The 18,970-nt window shown below is 46.2% G+C and overlaps 1 protein-coding gene across 1 annotated transcript in view; it reads left to right on the top strand.

Annotated features, from left to right (window-relative positions):
- The window catches only part of LOC120037298 (serine/threonine-protein kinase WNK4-like), a 75,342-nt gene that overhangs the window by 50,500 nt on the left and 5,872 nt on the right, over positions 1-18,970 (top strand). The window contains exons 6-15 of the mRNA XM_038983467.1: positions 5,827-5,915; positions 6,692-6,911; positions 7,061-7,475; positions 8,419-8,618; positions 9,198-9,268; positions 10,290-10,416; positions 10,586-10,702; positions 12,931-13,104; positions 14,872-14,926; positions 17,023-17,154. Of these exons, the coding sequence (XP_038839395.1) occupies positions 5,827-5,915; positions 6,692-6,911; positions 7,061-7,475; positions 8,419-8,618; positions 9,198-9,268; positions 10,290-10,416; positions 10,586-10,702; positions 12,931-13,104; positions 14,872-14,926; positions 17,023-17,154 (1,600 nt within the window). The remainder of the gene's footprint in view (positions 1-5,826; positions 5,916-6,691; positions 6,912-7,060; positions 7,476-8,418; positions 8,619-9,197; positions 9,269-10,289; positions 10,417-10,585; positions 10,703-12,930; positions 13,105-14,871; positions 14,927-17,022; positions 17,155-18,970) is intronic.

The raw sequence follows: 18,970 nt of genomic DNA, 5'->3' as shown, positions 1-18,970 counted from the left end.
GGCTATCCCGCTCATCGCTCATGGAGCAGTGCTTGTCCACCACTTCGGCACTCCACGTCCTTTCCAACCGCTCCACTAAAAACCTCTTTTTCTCACAGAAAAAAAAACTGCCTCTCCAAATTCGCTCCATTCATTAAAATCACAATTTAACCAACACCCATCTATTTTTGTGGCTACCTGAACCTACCATTTGGTTTTGAAGTATTGAAACCAAACCATATACAAGCATTTCGCTACACCCGCAATAACATCTGCTAAACAAGTGTATGTGAGCAATACATTTGTCACGATCGTCGTAATGAGGCAGAAGAGTGGACCAAGGCGCAGCGTGAGAGAAATACATATTTTATTTTCAGAAGACGAAACACGAAAACGAACACTTTTACAAAACAAAACAACAAACGACCGTGAAGCTACAAACGTTAGTGCATACACCAGCTACAAACGTTAAACATAGACAATTACCCACAACAGCCCAATGCCTATGGCTGCCTTAAATATGGCTCCCAATCAGAGACAAATGAATGACAGCTGTCTCTGATTGAGAACCAGTCAGGCAACCATAGACATACCTAGAAACCTACACTCAACACAAACCCATACACTCTAACAAAACCCCCTAGACACTACAACCACCCAAGACAAGACAAAAACACAAACATCCCCCCTGTCACACCCTGACCTAACCAAAATATTACAGAAAATAAAGATAACTAAGGCCAGGGCGTGACAGTACCCCCCCCCAAAGGTGCGGACTCCGGCCGCAAAACCTGACACAGAAGGGGAGGGTCCAGGTGGGCCTTCCTACGGCGGCGGCTCGGGTGCGGGACGTGGCCCCCACTCCACCATAGTTAATACCCGCTTTGGTGGCTCTGGCAGATCCTGGCTGGCTGACGGCTCTGGCTGGTCATGGCTGGCTGACGGCCCTGGCTGGTCATGGCTGGCGGACGGCCCTGGCTGGTCATGGCTGGCGGACGGCCCTGGCTGGTCATAGCTGGCGGACGGCCCTGGCTGGTCATGGCTGGCGGACGGCCCTGGCTGGTCATGGCTGGCGGACGGCCCTGGCTGGTCATGGCTGGCGGACGGCCCTGGCTGGTCATGGCTGGCGGACGGCCCTGGCTGCTCATGGCTGGCGGACGGCCCTGGCTGCTCCTGTCTGGCGGACGGCCCTGGCTGCTCCTGTCTGGCGGACGGCTCTGGCTGCTCCTGTCTGGCGGACGGCTCTGGCTGCTCCTGTCTGGCGGACGGCTCTGGCTGCTCCTGACTGGCGGACGGCTCTGGCTGCTCCTGACTGGCGGACGGCTCTGGCTGCTCCTGACTGGCGGGCGGCTCTGGCTGCTCCTGACTGGCGGGCGGCTCTGGCTGCTCCTGACTGGCGGGCGGGTCTGGCTGCTCCTGACTGGCGGGCGGCTCGGGACAGACGGGCAGCTCTGACGGCTCGGGACAGACGGGCAGCTCTGACGGCTCGGGACAGACGGGCAGCTCTGACGGCTCGGTACAGACGGGCAGCTCTGACGGCTCGGTACAGACGGGCAGCTCTGACGGCTCGGTACAGACGGGCAGCTCTGACGGTTCGGTACAGATGGGCAGCTCTGACGGCTCTGGGCAGACGGGCAGCTCTGACGGCTCTGGGCAGACGGGCAGCTCTGACGGCTCTGGGCAGACGGACAGCGCAGGCGGCGCCGGATATACCGGACCATGCAGGCGTACTGGCTCCCTTGAGCACTGAGCCTGCCCAACCTTACCTGGTTGTATGCTCCCCGTAGCCCGACCAGTGCGGGGAGGTGGAATAACCTGCACTGGGCTGTGTAGGCGAACCGGGGACACCATGCGTAAGGCTGGTGCCATGTATGCCGGCCCGAGGAGACGCACTGGAGACCAGACGCGTTGAGCCGGCTTCATGGCACCTGGCTCAATGCCCAATCTAGCCCTGCCAGTGCGGGGAGGTGGAATAACCCGCACCGGGCTATGCACACGTACAGGAGACACCATGCGCTCTACTGCATAACACGGTGTCTGCCCGTACTCTCGCACTCCACGGTAAGCATAGGGAGTTGGCGCAGGTCTCCTACCTGACTTCGCCACACTCCGTTGTAGCCCCCCCAAGAAATTTTTGGGTTTTACTCGCGGGCTTCCAGCCTTGCTTCCGTGCTGCCTCCTCATATCGCCTCCTCTCGGCTTTAGCTGCCTCCAGCTCTTCACGAGGGAGGCGATATTCTCCCGGTTGTGCCCAAGGTCCCTTACCTTCCAGTATCTCCTCCCAAGTCCAAGAATCCTTTATGCGCTGCTCCTGCTGCTGCTTATCACGCTGCTTGGTCCGAGTTTGGTGGGTAATTCTGTCACGATCGTCGTAATGAGGCAGAAGAGTGGACCAAGGCGCAGCGTGAGAGAAATACATCTTCTTTTATTTTCAGAAGACGAAACACGAAAACGAACACTTTTACAAAACAAAACAACAAACGACCGTGAAGCTACAAACGTTAGTGCATACACCAGCTACAAACGTTAAACATAGACAATTACCCACAACAGCCCAATGCCTATGGCTGCCTTAAATATGGCTCCCAATCAGAGACAAATGAATGACAGCTGTCTCTGATTGAGAACCAGTCAGGCAACCATAGACATACCTAGAAACCTACACTCAACACAAACCCATACACTCTAACAAAACCCCCTAGACACTACAACCACCCAAGACAAGACAAAAAAAAAAAACATCCCCCCTGTCACACCCTGACCTAACCAAAATATTACAGAAAATAAAGATAACTAAGGCCAGGGCGTGACAACATTTGATATGATTTGATATGATTTGAATGAAAAGTATTTTAATAAACATGAAAAGGTGAATGTAAGAAGCGCTCATCATTTCAAATAGGCAACATGTCATATTAAACAGCATATTAACACTCTAAATAGGTCAGGCGCCAGGCAGAGACTAAGAAGGAACAAAAATTATTATTTAGGCTGTATTATTTCAAGGCTATAGCTACAAAGAAATAAATTGTGAAGCATTTGCGAATGTGACACACAAGGCTGGTAGGGAGTCAGGGACATTAAGCGCTCAGCATTTAAACAACATTTCGTTGTACTAAATAATTATAGTCTATAAATTGCCTACATAGGCTGTGACTTACTTAAGCAATAAGGCACGAGGAGGTGTGGTATATGGCAAATATTCCACGGCTAAGGACTTTTCTTATGCATGACTGTCACGCCCTGACCTTAGAGATCCTTTTAATTCTCTATTTGGTTAGGTCAAGGTGTGACTAGGGTGGGCAATCTATGTTTTCTATTTCTTTGTTGGCCGGGTATGGTTCCCAATCAGAGGCAGCTGTCTATCGTTGTCTCTGATTGGGGATCATACTTAGGCAGCCTTTTTCCACCTGTAGTTTGTGGGATCTTGTTTTTGGTACTGTGCTGTTTAGCTCTACTAGACGTTACGTTTCTGTTGTTTTTTCGGGATTCATTTAATAAATTAAAATGTATGCCTACCACGCTGTACCTTGGTCCGATCCTTCCATCGACGATCGTGACAGAAAATCCCACCTCAACTGGACCAAGCAGCGTGCCCGGGAGGAGATGGCATTCTGGTCTTTGGAGGAGGTTGAGGAGAGAATAGCCTGGACTTGGGAGGAAGTATTGGAGAGATACAAGACCCTGCCATGGAAGCAGGCGGAGGCAGCGAAGGAGGATCAACGACAACTCCAGGGTTCGCAACCACGACGCAAGCACGAGAGGCAGCGCCCAGATTTTTGCGGGTGAGGGCACACGGGGTGGTTGGCGGAGCCATGTTTCAGACCAGAGCCAACTCCCCGCACTCCTTTAAGGAGCGTGTGACCGTTCAGGCACCATGTTATGCGGTGATACGCACTGTGTCTCCAGTGCGCATTCACAGCCTGGTGCGCTCGGTGCCAGCTCTCCGCACTTGCCGTGCGAAAATGAGCATCCAGCCAGGACGGGTTGTGCCGGCTCAGCGCTCCTGGTCTCCAGTATGCCTCCTCGGACCACGATATCCTGCGCCGGCTCTACGCACTGTGTTTCCAGTGCGCCTTCACAGCCCAGTGCGTCCTGTGCCAGCGCCCCGCACTTGCCAGGCTAAAGTGAACATCCAGCCAGGACGGGTTGTGCAAGCTCTACGCTCTAGACCTCCAGTGCGCCTCCACAGTCCAGTACGTCCTGTGCCTGCTCCTCATGCTCGTCCTGAGGTGTGTGTCACCAGCCCGGTACCACCAGTGCCGGCCCCACGCACCAAGCTTCCGGCGACAGTTCCCAGTCCAGAGCTTCCGGCGACAGTTCCCAGTCCAGAGCTTCCGGCGACAGTTCCCAGTCCAGAGCTTCCGGCGACAGTTCCCTGTCCAGAGCCTCCGGCGACAGTTCCCAGTCCAGAGCCTCCGGCGACAGTTCCCAGTCCAGAGCCTCCGGCGACAGTTCCCAGTCCAAAGCTTCCGGCGACAGTTCCCAGTCCAGAGCTTCCGTCGACAGTTCCCAGTCCAGAGCTTCCAGCGACGTTTCACAGTCCAGAGCTTCCGGCGACGTTTCACAGTCCGGAACCTCCTGTGACGGTCCACAGTCTGGAACCTCCTGAGACGTTCCGCAGTCCGGAACCTCCTGAGACGGTCCACAGTCCGGAACCTCCTGAGACGATCTACGGTCCAGAGTCCCCGGCGATGATCCACGGTCCGGTGCCTCCGGCGACAATCCACGGTCCGGTTCCTCCGATGACGTATCCACGAGCGGAGTGGGTACTTCGCCCCGCACCGGAGCCGCCCCCGACGGTAGATGCCCACCCGGACCCTCCCCTATTGAGTCAGGTTTTGCGGTCGGAGTCCGCACCTTTGGGGGGGGGGGGGGGGGGGGGGGGGTACTGTCGCGCCCTGACCATAGAGAGCTGTTTATTCTCTATGTTGGTTAGGTCGGGGTGTGATTAAGGGTAGGTTATCTAGGGGAATTATATATCTATGTTGGCCTGGTATGGTTCCCAATCAGAGGCAGCTGGTTATCGTTGTCTCTGATTGGGGATCATATTTAGGTAGCCATTTCCCCATTGTGATTTGTGGGATCTTGACTATGGATACTCTTGCCTGGCTGGGCAGGGATGTTTTTATGCAAAATAACCCAATCAAAACAGAAAGTTCCTTGAAAGTTGGAATATGCCAGGCCTATTGGGCCAAAATCAATTATGGCCTATTGTATAGATAATGGAACAAAAATGAAAGAATCCTTTAAGAGATCAGATTATTATTTTAGAAATACTTTGCTACAGTGACACACTTAATTAGCTATCCACCTCATTCCTTTCTTTTAGCATATGCATGTAATAATTAGCCTACACCATCATGCTTTCGGGAAATTTGTATTTTCAGATTCCACAATGATTCTTTAGTTGTGGACACTACATCACCACACTCCCTCTCTTGCTCTTGGTCCTCATCTTTGTAAGTCACCTTGATTTTGCACCTGTGTGTTTCTTTATTAAAATATTTAGGGAACTCCATGACAGTAGCTAAAGCAAGGGGTTATAGCAGCACCCAAGTAGACTACAAATGCATGCTGGGCCGGGCATGCCCTGAGCTCGTGAAGTGAGCTCTACTGGAACGGGCGCGAAGGCCGACGCTCCAGCCTTTGGGAATCTCGCTCCTCACTCCAGTCAAATTGGGCACGCTCCACTCCCTGCTCTGCTCCAACTCCACTCTGCTCACATACTCTGCTTCAGGGGTCCTTCTGCCTGCGTCAGTCCTCTCCTCTCCCAAATGGTGGAGTGATTGACGTCGGTGACATATTTAACCGTTCCTCTTTTCCCCTCCTTCTTTCTCCTCACAGGGAATTAAGCCGGACAGCTTCTTCAAAGTAAAAGTCCCTGAGTTGAAAGAGATCATAGAGGGATGCATCCGCATAAATACAGACCAGAGGTAGAGTAATCAGATAGGAATTCTCTTTACTCACCTTACCTCAGACATCCGCATTCAGTCTGTCACTGCGGGGGTGTGGTATCAAATGTTGGATAGATTCTAGGTCGAAGTGTGTGTGTGTGTGTATTCTTAATGTGTGAAAAACATTAGACAGACAGTTTTGTTCCTCCTAGACAAAGGATATTATACCTGTCAGGCTAGTTTGTCTAGACTCTTTGTCGCTCTCTCTCCAACATTAATCTAAGGGCACTGACATTGGAACAAAATAAATTGTATCAGTCTCAGCCAACAACTGTGTAAATGCCCTGACGAGAACAGTTTTATGATTAAATTAGTTTTATGATTAAATTTTCTAATTTCTCATTCTCTTTCAAAGCATTGATCGAATGATGTTGTGAGCTAAAAATAACAGTGAGAAACGACTTCAGACATACATAATTCAAATGTTGCCACATTACTATGGCGAGGGAACTGGGTGACACACACATCGACCATCGTTAATGGTGTCAGGTTTCAGGCCCCCTGGGGTTCTAATGAGATGATACCTGACCTGCTGTTAAATAGGGGGGCACATTACATTACACACCTATCCATCTCTCTCCTTTGGCTGTGTGTCAATAGTCTAAAGTGGCACAGAGTCTAACTCACCACATCCACCCACCTATAGTTAAATACTGTTGTTTTTATGTTTAGTTAATGACTATAAAAAGAACAGACTGCGAAAATACAGTAATATCCAATGGATTATAGAACTAAGAAAACAGTGGCCTCTCCAGGTACACCATCCAAGACCTGCTGGAACACACCTTCTTCAAGGAGAACAATGGCGTCCATGTTGAGCTGGCTGAGGAGGACGACACGGTGAAGTCTGGCCTGAAGCTGTGGCTGCGTATGGACGACACCAAGAAGCTGCATGGGAAGTACAAGGACAACAACGCCATCGAGTTCCTGTTTGAACTCTACAAGGATGTACCCGAGGAGGTGGCCCAGGAGATGGTGGGTTGTTGATGGATTTCCGTACCCCTTTCACATTTTGTGGATCTCAAGTTCACTGATTGCTCTCACCCTCCCCCCTCCCTCTTCCTAATCTTCTCCCTCACCCCCCTTTCCTTCCCTATCCCTCATCCTCTCCCCCCTCTCCCTAGGTGGTGCTGGGCTTCGTCTGTGAGGCAGACTACAAGCTGGTGGCCAAAGCCATCCGGGACCGCGCCACCGCCATCAAGCGGCAGCGGGAGAAGCAGCGCCGGATAGCCGAGGAGGCCTTGCGCCAACAACAGGAAACTGTCATTGAGGAAGAACCAGAGTCGGCCCCCGAGCCAGAACCGCCCACCCCCAAACCTCAAATAGGCCTTCCCATCAAACCGCCCAACCCCGCCCTTGTCTCGTCACCCCCTGACCAGAGTCCGCCCACTCCGACGGTGTCGAGGCCGGTGATGTCCGTGGCTAACGGCTCGGTGGATTCGGGGATAAACGCCAGCTTCACAGCAGAGACGGAGGAGCAGGAGGCAGACCAGCGGCTGCACTACAACATCAGACACGCCAGCTACTCCTCTGCCACATGTGAGGATACACTCACTATACCAGTGGTTCTCAAACCTCTCCTTCGGGGACCCTCGGACGTGAACTAGCTCAACTGATTAATCTATTCAAGGGCTTGATGATTTGTTAACAAGTTGAATCAGGTGTGCTAGCTCTGGATTGGCTGGTCGTCCCCGAGGAGAGGTTTGAGAACCGCTGCACTATAGTGCAATCACATGGTTATATATAGCAGAGACATTTATCCCAACCTTGTGTCGTTTCGTAGCTGAGCTCCTGAAGCTACACATTTGCCCACAGACAGCATGTACAGTCGAGCTTCTCACACAACCTTCAAGATTAGTACCTGAGGCACATACTCGCTGATATATGTGGAAGGTTTAGCCAAAACATGCTTCAAACATTCATTGCTGACATGCTCATGCCCTGGATTCGGTATTACAGTATCACAGCTGCACTGTGTGTGCATGGGCCCACGTGTTTCCTTATATCTGTACAGCTAAAGGGGTATCAGTGGAGGGTGTATTGGAAACTGTTGGCTCAACAGACTTTGCCTAGGGCACGTGCTACATAGCCCTGTGTAGATCCCATGTGTTTTTTATATATCTCTTAAGTAGACTAATCTTTTGCAGTTGTGCCTCTGTCCATTTGTTGTGGTTACTCTCGAGCCCTGCTAATCCATGTAGCCGTCCCTCACGGTGCCTGTTAGTGGAGCCCAAAAAGGACCCCTCCCTCAGGACATGTTAGGATTTTTCTTTCATTATCAAATAACAAGAAACATTGAGTATATTATTATTAATTAATAATATTATTATTATTATTATTTCCAGACAAGACATATCCTTTACAGTATATGTTGAACACAGTCAGGGGTACATGACATAAAGAAGAGATTGATAACATGTTAACGCCTGTATGTCTCTTCCCTCCCACTTCCCTTCCTTTAACCATGATGTCTCCATGGCAGCCGACTGCGAGATGGACGGCTACCTGAGCTCCTCTGGCTTCCAGGATCCCGGGGATTCCCCTCTCCAGCCTCCTGTTAACTCCGCCCCTTCCTCCATCACTCCTGTTCCGTTGCCCCTGGAGATCCCTCGCATCGAGGCCCTGGCCATCAAGGCTCCTCCCCCTGACGCTCCACCAATCCCGAATCTCTGCTTTCCCTCGGTAGGTAGCATGTATGAAGGTCTTGAAGTTTATATTTCTATGTATGTAGAGCTCAACAGTCCAAATATTAATTATCATGACTTCTTATAACTGTTATATTTAAGCAATAAGGCCCGAGGGGGTGTGGCATATGGCCAATATACCACGGCTAAGGGCTGTTCTTACGCACAACGCAACGCGGCGTGACTGGACATCGCCCTTAGCCGTAGTATATTGGCTATGTATCATAAACCACTGAGGTGCCTTATTGCTATTATAAACTGGTTACCAATGTAATTAAAGCAGTAAAAATAAATGTTTTGTCATACACATGGTATACGGTCTGATATACCATGGCTGTCAGCCAATCAGCATTCACGGCTCGAACCAGCCAGTTTATAAAATGTGTTATATCCAGTTAGGACTCTTAAACAACACCTTACCAGGAAGGTTTCTGGGCCCTACTAGTTATATAGCGGGGATATGTGTTTATGATTAGAGTGATGAGTGGATAAGCCATTAATACCCAGAATAGCCATGAGTGTGTAATTTTAGCACCCTACCTCAACAGACAATTCTGACCCTCTGTCCCTCCCCCAGAGTATCGCTGTATCCAACACTATCATGCCCCAGTCAGGAAACGCCAGTGGTTTCTCTTCTCCTGTCGACAGGTAACCCAAACACATGTAGAACCCCTCTGCCATGATGAGGGTATAAAGAAAGGGTATAAAGAAAGGCAAAGGCCTGCACCACACACCTTATTGCCATTATCTAAGTATAATGTGATGTGTGTATGGCAGTGTTGCATTCAAGACAACAAAGGCCCAACAAAGGAACAAACATTTCAAATGTACTATAGAAGTATACAACCACTATACAAGCACTTTGCTGCTTTTAACTAGTTAAATAAAGGTTAAATTAAATAAATAAATGGTGACCTTTAGTTAACACACAATTCCAGTAGTATCCATTAAAACAGGACAGGTGTGTGTGAACTTGAAGGCGATCTTTTATAGAGCATGTTCTCTATCCCCATGGGAAATAGCCAGTGAGTCTGACATGGCGAACAACACTTTGATGAATGATGCCACGTGAATGTCTGTTTAAAGCGCTCCATTGGAGTGTGCTTCCCTTTCTCCTGTGACTCACCTAACACACACACACACACACTCTCTCTCCCCCATCCTCCCCCTGCCCTCGTCCCCCAATCACCCCATTTCCTGTGTGCAATTAGAACGAGAATGGAGCAAGAGGCATCAGAGCACTTCCTTCCCTTCAGGTGCCTTTCTGACTGTAATCCATAATGGTCTCGGGGGAGAAGGTCAATGGTCTTAATAGGCTTTTCCTTCTGGGAGCTGGGTGGGATGGAAATAACCTTTTAATAGGAGTTAGAAGACTCTCAGTGGTTTGTTTGGTCATACACTACAGCCTCATTAATAACCAGTTCATTATTAGTTGTGTAGTATAAATAAGACTAGAAGTAGACATTAGTAGTAGTAGTTGTTGTTGTTGTTGTACTTTCAGTAGTAGTAGTAGTTGTATTGGTACTGCAAGTGCTAGTAGTTAACATTTTTGTAGTGGTGGTAGTAGTGTAGGTGTTCTTATAGCAATAGTTAGTATTATCAATAATAAAAGGACAGTGTTACATCTCCTGGTCAGTTGTTATAACCCACTTCCTGATTATCCCCACAGCTATGCCTCTGATGTGACGTCAGGCTTGAGTGATGGCAATGAGGGCCTATCAGAAAAGAGTGCCAACAAACGTACCGGTACCAAGCTCTTCAGGAGGAGAGCCCGCTCACGCTTACGAATCACTGGGGTATGGAATGTCTGTCTGTCTGTTTCTCTGTCTCTGTCTGTCTGTCAGTTAGCAGTTGTCATGAATTAATCACATACAAAGAGGATTGCAATCCAAGTCATCCTTGGTCTTGTCAAGTGGCTACGTGTTCTGAGTGGATAAACACTTGTTTTTCTCCTTGTCCTTCCAGTTGTCTGACAAAGTGGACCGTGTGGTGGAGTGTCAGCTCCAGACTCACAACGGTAAGATGGTGACCTTTAAGTTTGACCTGGACGGAGACAACCCGGAGGATATTGCTGCTGTCATGGTGAGTGCACTGTGTGTTTGTGCGTGCATGCGCGTATCTTCAACTCAACTAATTCTTATCCACTGAGCTACTGTAAGCTCATCCAGTGTTACAAAACATCAGGCTTTTTTCAAGCAGAACTGTAACTTCCCAGAGAACACAGAAGAACACTGTGCTTGCTCCTTGAGAATATAACATCTAATTATCCAATCAATGAAATAGTGTTTACTGTGTAAGAAAGTGAAACTGACCATGGATTCCAGCAAGATCTCTCACAGTTTTGGAAAGAATGTTGTTTGGCCTGGGAAAGCATGGTTAACGTTTTTGATTGAATATGCCTCAGTCATGGGGGAACATTTCCCTAGTTCTTAAAACTTCATAGCAGTTGCTCACATCATGGAGTTGATGGGATTAAAACAAGCTGAAAATGACCGGAGAGAACAATTTTGCATTGGTGCACTGCAAAAAGTGAAATCTAAACAAGCCGAAATATCTTATATTGAGTGATAATTCATACCTGTGACGCCCTGACCATAGAGAGCCCTTGTTTCTCTATGGTGTAGTAGGTCAGGCGTGACTAGGCGGTATTCTAGTTTTTAATTTCTATGTTGTGTTCTAGTTTATATTTTCTATGTTGGTGTTTTGTATGATTCCCAATTAGAGGCAGCTGGTAATTGTTGTCTCTAATTGGGGATCATATTTAAGTAGCTATTTTTTCCCACCTGTGTTTGTGGGATATTATTTTGTGTTCGTGCATGTGCACCACGAAGTCACGTTCCGTTGTTCGTTTATTTGATTTATTGTTTTTGGCTTATGTTTCACTTTGGAATAAATATGTGGAACTCAATATCCGATGCGCCTTGGTCCCGTTCTTATGACAACCGTGACAATACCAAGAGAAATTATTGGCAGATTGCTTATTTTAACCTATAAAAGGCTTAATACAAGTAATTTATCTTGTTTCAAGATATTTTCCAAGATATTTTACCTTAATATGAAATAGTATAACATATCTTGAAAAATGTCTTGAAATGAGATAAATTACTTGTATTATACCTTTTTTTGGTTCCATAAGCAAAATTAACTGCCAAAATAATGGAAACACTTCAAATGAGGGATACAAAGTATACTAAAAGTAGGTGCTTCCACACAGGTGTGGGTCTTGAGTTAATTAAGCAATTAACATCCCAAAAATGCTGGGCAGGCCATTATTTTGACTAGCATGGCTATGCCTCATAGGATGACAATGCCCCCATCCACAGGGCACGAGTGGTCACTGAATGGTTTGATGAGCATGAAAACACTGTAAACCATATGCCATGGCTGTCTCATTCACCAGATCTCATGTCACGACTCGAGGTCGAGGCCCCCATTGTTCGGGCGGCGCTCGGCGTCGCCGGTCTTCTAGCCATCATCGATCCATTTTCCATGTGTTTTGTCTTGTTTTTCCTCACACCTGGTTTCAATTCCCTCAATTATTTGTTGTATATTTAACCCTCTGTTCCCCCCATGTCTTTGTGTGGGATTGTTTATTGTAAGTGCATGTGCACGTTTTCTCTGGTACGCAACGGGTTTTGTACCCATTTGTTTGTTTTTCTGGTTTCCGGTGGTTTTATGAATAAAACTGCTCTGTTGATTACTCAGTTTTGCTCTCCTGCGCCTGACTTTCCTGCCGCCAGTTACGCACTCCCTTACATCTCAACCCAATTGAACACTTATGGGAGATTCTGGCGCGGTGCCCGAGAGTGTTTTCCACTACCATCAACAAAACACCAAATTATGAAATTTCTTATGGCAGAATGGTGGCCCAACACCCTATTAAGACACTTTATTTTGATGTTCCACTTTATTTTGGCAGTTACCTGTACAATGCACTTGGAATTTCAAGACCTGCGAAACTAGTATCAAAACTAGTTGAAAGCTATCGACTCACTGCTCCAATAGCCATCTGCCTAAGTGGTAGCCCTGACACATGGCTATAGACTCCTATAGCGGCTAGGAGTCTACAGCCATGTTTCAGGGCTAGCTAAGTGGGTGTCTGTTATGAAATCCTGTCAACAACAAGCGAAGATGATTGTTTACTCACGTTCAAAATATTCCTCTCTTTCTTCCCTAACTTAGTCCATCTGTGTCCGTGTTTGTCTCAATCGTCAAATCTGTCAAATCTAACTGTTCCTTCACTCATATCTGTTTTATTGATTGAATGATTAATTTACTGATTGATTGACTGATTGATTTAACTCCCTCAGGTCCACAATGAGTTCATCCTTCCCTCTGAGCAGGAGGGCTTCATCTACCGCATGCGTGACATCATCAAGCGTGCAGAGGCCCTGATGAGGAGGGGCGAGCCCCTGAGTCTGGGGGACGCTGCCCACCAGCTCTACCCCTACCTCAGCGAAGTGGGCACCCTTTCCGCCTCGCAGGTCAGTGCCATAGAAATATACATAATTGGTCAGTGCCACGATGCCAGGTTTTTATTTAACCAAGTAGGTTCTCATTTACAACTGCGACCTGGCCAAGATAAAGTAAAGCAGTGCGACACAAACAACAACACAGAGTACACATGGAATAAACAAACGTACAGTCAATAACACAATAGAAAAAGTCTATATACAGTGTGTGCAAATGGCGTGAAAAGGCAATAAATAGTCCATAGTAGCGAAGTAATTACAATTTAGCAAATTAACACTGGAGTGATAGATGTGCATATGATGATGTGCAAGTAGAAATACTGTTAATACAGCAGCGGTTAACCACTGCTGCCCATTGTTGGCATGGTCCACACGTGCATACAGCTATACACAGACCAAACACAACACAATACAGTGTGTTAAAAACCTGTACTATTACCACCAGTAGAACCTGCTTATCAATCATTTGTGAAGCATCTATGTAGGGTTCATGAAAACTTAAGCGTTAAAAGTCTTATATTTTAGTTACAAAACCAATAGTTACAAAACCAACCATCTATACTGAACAAAACTATAAATGCAACATGAATGCAACAATTTCTAAGATTTTACTGAGTTTGGGTTCATATAAGGAAATCAGTCACTAGAAATAAATTCATTAGGACTTAATCTATTGATTTCACATGACTGGGCAGTGGTGGGCCTGGGAGGGCATAGGGCCACCCACTTGGGAGCCAGTCCCAGCCAATCAGAATGACTTTTTCCCAACAAAAGGGCTTTGTTACAGACAGAAATAGTCCTCAGCACCCACCCCTCCCCCTCCTCAGATGATCCCGCAGGTGAAGAAGCCGGATGTGGTGGTCCTGGGCTGGCGTGGTTACTTGTGGTCTGTGGTTGTGAGGCCGGTTGGATGTACAGCCAAATTCTCTAAAACAACGTTGGAGGAGGCTTATGGTAGAGAAATGAACATGAAATTCTCTGGCAACAGCTCTGTTGGACATTCCTGCAGTCAGCATGCCAACTGCACGCTCCCTCAAAACTTGAGACATCTGTGGCATTGTGTTGTGTGACCAAACTGCACATTTTAGAGTGGCCGTTTAATGTCCCCAGCACAAGGTGCACCTGTGTAATGATCATGTTGTTTAATCAGCTTCTTGATACGCCACACCTGTCAGGTGGATGGATTATCTTGGCAAAGGAAAAATGCTCACTAACAGGGAAATGAACAAATTTGAGCACAACATTTTAGAGAAATAAGCTTTTTGTGCATATGGAACATTTCTGGGATCTTTTATTTCAGCTCATGAAACATGGGACCAACACTTTACATGTTGCATTTATATTTTTGTTCAGTGTATATAAGTGGTGCACACCTCCAGTCCTTGAGGGCCACAGTCCTGTGTTGGCCACAGTCACAATTTAACAATGGGATTGATTTCTACCTGGGAAAGGAGGTATTGGCACTCTCCAGCTAATCAGTAACATCAATCAACTGCCTGGTGAAAAATCGAATCAGCACGACTGGAGAACTCAAAGACCAGAGATATGCACCCCTGAGACAGATGGTTGGTTTTGTCTGTTGTTGTTTTGTAAGTTGTGCACTTGTTGGTCCCACTTACAATGAACAACAACTTTAAGGCCCTGGGTTATTTGCCCCTGATCTTTAGAACAACTTAACAACAAAAGCAAGTGCATGGCAATCCTCTGCAGCAAGACAGCATATGACATGGAGTGATTTTAACGGTTGATTGGTTGACTTGCTTTGTGATTGTATTTCAGCCAAACTTACACGCACATGGACTGGAACGGACACATTCCTCTTCATCTTTGCCCGGTAAGGAAGATTCCCTGTGTGCGTGTGCAATATATGTATAGATGTATGTTTCTATAGTGCCTATAGAAAGTTCTGCACCCCCTTGAACTTCTTTCACATTTTGTTGCGTTACAAGGTGGGATTGAAATATATTTAATTGTATGTTTTTGTCATTGATCTACACAAAATACTCTAATGTCAAAGCGAAAAGAAAATTCTACTCATTTTTACAAATTAGTAAAAGTTTAATAACTAAAATGTAGTCGTTGCATAAGTATATACCCCCTTAGTTTAGACTACCCCTTCCTCTGTCCCCCATACATACAACATCTGTAAGGTCCCTCAGTCTGGTATTGAATTTCAACCACAGATTGAACTACAAAGACCAGGGAGCTTTTGGAACGCCTCATAAAGAAGGGCAGTGATTGGTAGATGGGTAGCAATAACAAATCAGACATTGATGATTTTACAGCTACACCTACAGTTCAATGGCTGTGTTGGGAGAAAACTGAAGATGGATCAACAACGTTGTAGTGACTCTACAATAATGACCTAAATGACAGAGTGAAAAGAAGAATACAAATATACAGAATACAAATATTCCAAAACATGCAGATGTATGCAACGAGGCACTAAAGTAATACTGCAAAAAAAACACAGCAAAGGGCTACAATTTTTGGCCTAAATGCAAAGCCTTATGTTTGGGGCATATCCAACACAACACATCACTGAGTAACTGCCTCCTTATTTTCAAGTATGGTGGTGGCTGCATCATGGTATGGGTATGCTTGACATCGGCAAAGACTGGGGAGTTCTTCAGGATGAAAAAAATGGGATGGAGCTAAGCACAGGAAAACCTGCTTTACAGGACAATAACCTACAACACACACAAAATCTACACTAGAGTTGCTTACAAAGAAGACAGTGAATGTTCCTGAGTGGCCAAGTTACAGTCTTGACTTAAATCTGCTTGAAAATCTATGGCAAAACTTGAACATTGCTGTCTAGCCATGATCCTTGACAGAGCTTGAAGAATTTTGAGAATAATAATTGGCAAATATTTCACAATACATGTGTGCAAAGCTCTTATGAGACTTACCCATGAAGACTCACAGCTGTAATCATTGCCAAAGGTGTTTCTAACATGTAGCAACACTCAGGGGAGTGAATACTAATCAAGGTATATGAGTGTTTTATATTTCATTAATCTTTGACAAATGTTAGAATTTTTCTTCCACTTTGACATTACAGAGTATTTTGTGTAGATCGTTGACAACAAATTACAATAAAATCCTTTTTAATCCCACTTTGTAACACAATAGAATGTAAAGAAATCCAAGGGGATGTATACTTTCTTTTTTTTTTTAAATTTTTTATCCTCTTTTCTCCCCAATTTTCATGGTATCCAATCGCTAGTAATTACTATCTTGTCTCATCGCTACAACTCCCGTACGGGCTCGGGAGAGACGAAGGTCGAAAGCCACGCGTCCTCCGAAGCACAACCCAACCAAGCCGCACTGCTTCTTAACACAGCGCGCCTCCAACCCGGAAGCCAGCCGCACCAATGTGTCGGAGGAAACACCGTGCACCTGGCCCCCTTGGTTAGCGCGCACTGCGCCCGGCCCGCCACAGGAGTCGCTGGAGCGCGATGAGACAAGGATATCCCTACCGGCCAGACCGTCGCGGCCGGCTGCGACAGAGCCTGGGCGCGAACCCAGAGACTCTGGTGGCGCAGCTAGCACTGCGATGCAGTTCCCTAGACCACTGCGCCACCCGGGAGGCCGGGATGTATACTTTCTATAGGCACTGTATGTCTGTAACTATAATGTTTTTGCACATTGTACTTTAGGGACCATAATGGAAATAATTATCTGACTTTATTGCTCTATCCCTGTCACGTTTGTAAATGTATGTACTGTGTGTATATGTACTTTTTTAACCGGCTAATAAAATCAATCAATCAATCAACTGAGATGAATTGGTAACCGAAGCAGCACAGTGACGTCCATCACATATAGATTTGTCATCAGTCCCCACAAACACATCGATATGGTATGATCAATGTCACTTTGGTGTATCTGCGCATGTTTAAGGGTTTATTTGTCTCTTTGGGCCAGACTTTGCTGAGGGCAGTGTTGCTCAGCTCCGAGGCTCGTCTCCTGTGGCGCCTGTTGGAGACTTCTACATCGACCCAAAGGCGGTCCCTTCTGTTCGTCCCCTCCGCTCTCAGTCCTTCCAGACCACGTCAAGTACGTACCACACTCCAACCCCAGAAAAACTGTCTGGCTGCTCACCATCAACCACAGAAACAAAAACCTTTCATTTATAGCTGGAATCCTTAATAGGTGAAACTGCCATGTCAGTTTGGGATGTTAAAATAACAAAAAAGTTACTGCAAACAGTAACTCGGACATCAGACTTTGAGTCTTAGACTTTGAATGATTATTACAGTAGTAGTCTGAGTAGCGGTGTTGATATACTTTGATATTGCCAAAGTATACTGTATATTTGTTTACCAATCGGGCATTGAGATAGGCAGAATAAGAAGGAAAGAAGATTTCCATTAGAAACAATAGGCCGTCTGGCAATTGGAGACAAAACATGTGATACTCTATACGGGCATATATGGGCATAAGGTTATTCGAAGAACTGGTATCCCCACTCAGACACACCCACTCACCTCTAGTGTTCAGGTTTACTGTAGAGCAGAATGCTATCAGCCAGCGCTGTGCGTCACTTCCTCCTCTCAGGCAACTCAGAGTCTGAGTTCGCCCCACAGCAGGGTCCCCTGGGTATTTACCTCAACCACCCAGAGGAGGGACGGTTCAGGCCTGAATGCCCTCTCTTATTCTCTCTCTCTCTCTCCCCCCCCCTCTCCAGTTGCTCTCTCAGAATGTTTACTGACCGATCCAGTGGGGATTTTCCCACTCTGTCTCAGCTCTACTTAGAGTTGCCATTCAGTCTCTTTTAACAGGTGTGAGGTTTATGTGCAGCTGCAATGTGAAAGAGGAGTTAAGTGAGTTACATAATCCATCCATCATTGACATGTTTTAGCTTTTGTTTATTTTTGTGGTCTGTAATTACTTTTGACACTCTGGGCGAGTCAAATTTCCTTTTGACTGACATGCCTTGATTTCATGGGAACCTGTGCTTAACTTCTTGCCGCATGGATCCCTTTAGCGGGATCATTTTCGTAAACAACCACTGAATTGCAGAGCGCCAAATTCAAAAATAATACTAAAAATATTTATAATCATGAAATCACAAGTGAAATATACCAAAACACAGTTTAGCTTGTTGTTAATCCACATATTGTGTCAGATTTTGAAAATATGCTTTACAGCGAAAGCAATCCAAGCGTTTGTGAGTTTATCAATCACTAGACAAAACAGTAAGAACAGCTAGCCCCAAATTAGCTTGGTCACGAAAGTCAGAAAAGCAATAAAATTAATCGCTTACCTTTGATAATCTTCGGATGTTTGCACTCATGAGACTCCCAGTTACACAATAAATGTTATTTTTGTTCGATAAAGATTAGTTTTATTACCAAAAACTGCCATTTGGTTTGCGCGTTATGTTCAGAAAACCACAGGCTCGTTCCGGTCCTGAAAGGCAGACAAATTCCAAAAAGTATCCGTAATGTTCGTAGAAACATGTCAAACGTTTTTTATAATCAATCCTCAGGTTGTTTTTAACATACATAATCGATAATATTTCAACCGGACGGTAACCTATTTAATACTACAGAGAAAGAAAATGTCGAGCAACATCTCTCGCACGCAGGAACTAATCAAAGGATCAAATCAAAGGACACCTGACGCGTTTTGAAAGATCTCGCTCATTTTTCAAAATAAAAGCTTGAAACTATGTCTAAAGCCTGGTCACAGCCTGAGGAAGCCATTGGAAAATGAATCTGGTTGATACCCCTTTAAAATAGAGGGGCAGGCAACGGAACAGTCATTTTTCCAAATAAAAAACACTTCCGGGTTGGATTTCCTCAGGTTTTCGCCTGCAAAATCAGTTCTGTTATACTCACAGACAATATTTTGACAGTTTTGGAAACTT

The sequence above is a fragment of the Salvelinus namaycush genome, chromosome 3 (genome assembly GCF_016432855.1).
Source record: "Salvelinus namaycush isolate Seneca chromosome 3, SaNama_1.0, whole genome shotgun sequence".
Classification (NCBI taxonomy): Eukaryota; Metazoa; Chordata; class Actinopteri; order Salmoniformes; family Salmonidae; genus Salvelinus; species Salvelinus namaycush.
The sequence above is the reverse complement of the archived record's forward strand: the minus strand, read 5'-3'. Positions and strand labels throughout refer to the sequence as shown.